The 2420-nt window shown below is 43.9% G+C and overlaps 1 protein-coding gene across 1 annotated transcript; it reads left to right on the forward strand.

Moving 5' to 3' along the window:
• The first annotated feature begins 247 nt into the window (after nucleotides 1–247).
• LOC145404388 (uncharacterized) lies at nucleotides 248–1015 on the forward strand. Its single transcript, XM_080275909.1, has one exon. The coding sequence runs from the start codon at nucleotides 248–250 to the stop codon at nucleotides 1013–1015; it is 768 nt and encodes a 255-aa protein (XP_080132035.1).
• The last annotated feature ends 1405 nt before the right edge of the window (nucleotides 1016–2420 follow it).

A 2420-nucleotide genomic window follows, 5' to 3' on the forward strand; every position in this document is an offset into this window, starting at 1 on the left:
AGGCCACTGAAGGGGGAGTAGGGAGGGAGGTGGTGAGAAGGTAAGGAGGGGAAGTATTGAGGGAGGGATTTCAGGAGCTTTGTTTATCACTCAGACAAGTAGTTACAACATTAGAGTAGTAAAGGGGAATAGGAAGGGAGGTGCGGGAACGTGTTTTGTAAACAGTCGCCTCCACTCCCGCCACCGCAGTATAGTCTGGCGTTCGATTCAATAGTATCAGTGACCTGCTGACCTCAGCCAAGGCAACATGGAGGAAGACAATTACGCAGAAGATCCAGATTATCCTTCTCCTACCAGGGAAGACAACATGGAGGAAGACACTTACGCAGAAGTTCCAGATTATCCTTCTCCTACCAACCATGAGCCAAACGACATGGAGTTACACACGTCAGCAGAACCACAGGAATATCCAGCTAGTTCATCTGCTGACTACGGGCAAGACGACATACAGGCAGACACATGTACCGGTACAGACACAACATCTGTCTTCAGGGATATTTTCTCCACTGACACGTTTAACTCTTTTGTAGAATTTGACTACTTTTTCAAGAAATATCAGAATCACACAGGGTCCGTGTTTCGAGTGAAGTCTTCTAGCTCCGTTATCAGTGAAAATAAGCGTCGTCAGCAGCAAATCCCTGTCGAACTGAAGTACGGCTCTGTTTCATTCGTGTGTGTACACTACGGCAGTCCGAAACGGAAAGGACTGGGTATAAGACAAAAACAGCGATATCTTCCATGTGGCTGTAATGTGTTGGTGGCACTAACAGCAAGAAAAGACAAGCTGGTTATCACAAAGACGTATCTGCAGCATAATCTTGAGGTCAGTGTAGCTTTACAGCCCTTCTATAGCCAGAAACGCAGACTGACAAGTTCGGAGATGGGAGACGCAGAGGATGTAGTGAAACTTAACCCAGACAACAAGCAATTAAAATCCTTCCTCCAGGGTAAATACCATAAAGCAGTAACCATGCAAGATGTACGAAATTTGAAGCGGAAAGTTACGCATTTGTAAGGAGTGAAACAGCAGACATAATGCGGGAGGTAATGTCATCATTTTGTAGGATGATGGAGAATGAAAAACAGACCAAGACAGTTATGACTGACAAGGACCAGAACGAAATTCAAGCAGTCCGTGCCTTACTTCCGAAAGCAGACTTGTTACTTTGCAAATTTCATGTCCTGAAATATTTCAAGAAAAAGGTGTCTGAACTTGTGCTTCCTGTCACTAAAAAGAACGAAATTTTTGGTACTCTGAAACAACTTGTCTATGCCCATAATGAAAATTCCTTTCGGTCTACCTTGTCTGTGTTACAACAGCAAGATTCCAGTATGTTTCAATATATATGTACAAACTGGATAAACTGTAAAGATATGTGGGCCACATACCTACGGTCTGCTAAGTTAACATTTGGAAATGACACTAACAACCACATTGATGCAGAAAACGGTAAACTAAAGCACTTCCTAACATCAACTACATCGATGTCTGAGTGCATACGTAAAATTATGCTTCGTAATTCCATCTTAAATGATGAGCAAGCCTACAAGTAGTTTTTGCAGACATGTACATCCGTTGAATATGGAGTTCATGATGTTCTATTGAACAAATTATACAGTCAGTTCACGGAACATGCAGTTAAACTCATGATGAATCACCATAAGTTATCCAAGCCCTCAGATTCTTTATCGATCACATTAGATTCGCCTGGCCTCTTTGTTGTGAAAATAGGGTCTACTGACCAAAAAGTAATGAGAAAGGGTGAATCTGGTGCTGAACTCAGCTGCTCATGCACTTTTTATAGTCAACATTTCTTGCCATGTAATCACATTATTGCCGTTGTAAGACAAGAGAATATTGATGTTTCAACTATCAGCATGCAGTCCCGATGGCGGAAGGGGAATACACTGATTCTTGCAGTGGCTTTAGAACCCAAGACTTCCATCATGCACATTACACGACCCCAGTGTCCAATGACCCCTGCCCAAAAATTCCGAGAGAGTCAAGAGACAATGCAGCGCCTCACAGCAGTGCTAACTAATAGTGGAACTGAAGTGTACAAAGCACGACTTGATATGCTGAAACGTATTCTTACTTGCTGGGAACAGGGTAATGATTACCAGTATGCTGCTAGTCCACAGATGTCAAGCACATCAGCTTCACCGACGTCACACACACCAGCTTCATCGACGTCACACACACCAGCTTCATCGTTGTTACACACACCAGCTTCACCGACGTCACACACACCAGCTTCACCGACGTCACACACACCAGCTTCATCGACGTCACACACACCAGCTTCATCGTTGTCACACACACCAGCTTCACCGACGTCACACACACCAGCTTCATCGACGTCACACACACCAGCTTCACCAATCACAACAGCAGATTCACGACTACAGTTAATGAATGC

This window comes from Coenobita brevimanus, chromosome 63 (genome assembly GCF_032717465.1).
Source record: "Coenobita brevimanus isolate Jiangsu-jjx chromosome 63, ASM3271746v2, whole genome shotgun sequence".
In the NCBI taxonomy this organism is placed as follows: domain Eukaryota; kingdom Metazoa; phylum Arthropoda; class Malacostraca; order Decapoda; family Coenobitidae; genus Coenobita; species Coenobita brevimanus.

Bases quoted from the DNA above. Each gene is read 5' to 3' on its own strand.
- LOC145404388 (XM_080275909.1), top strand. From the start codon at position 248: ATGGAGGAAGACAATTACGCAGAAGATCCAGATTATCCTTCTCCTACC.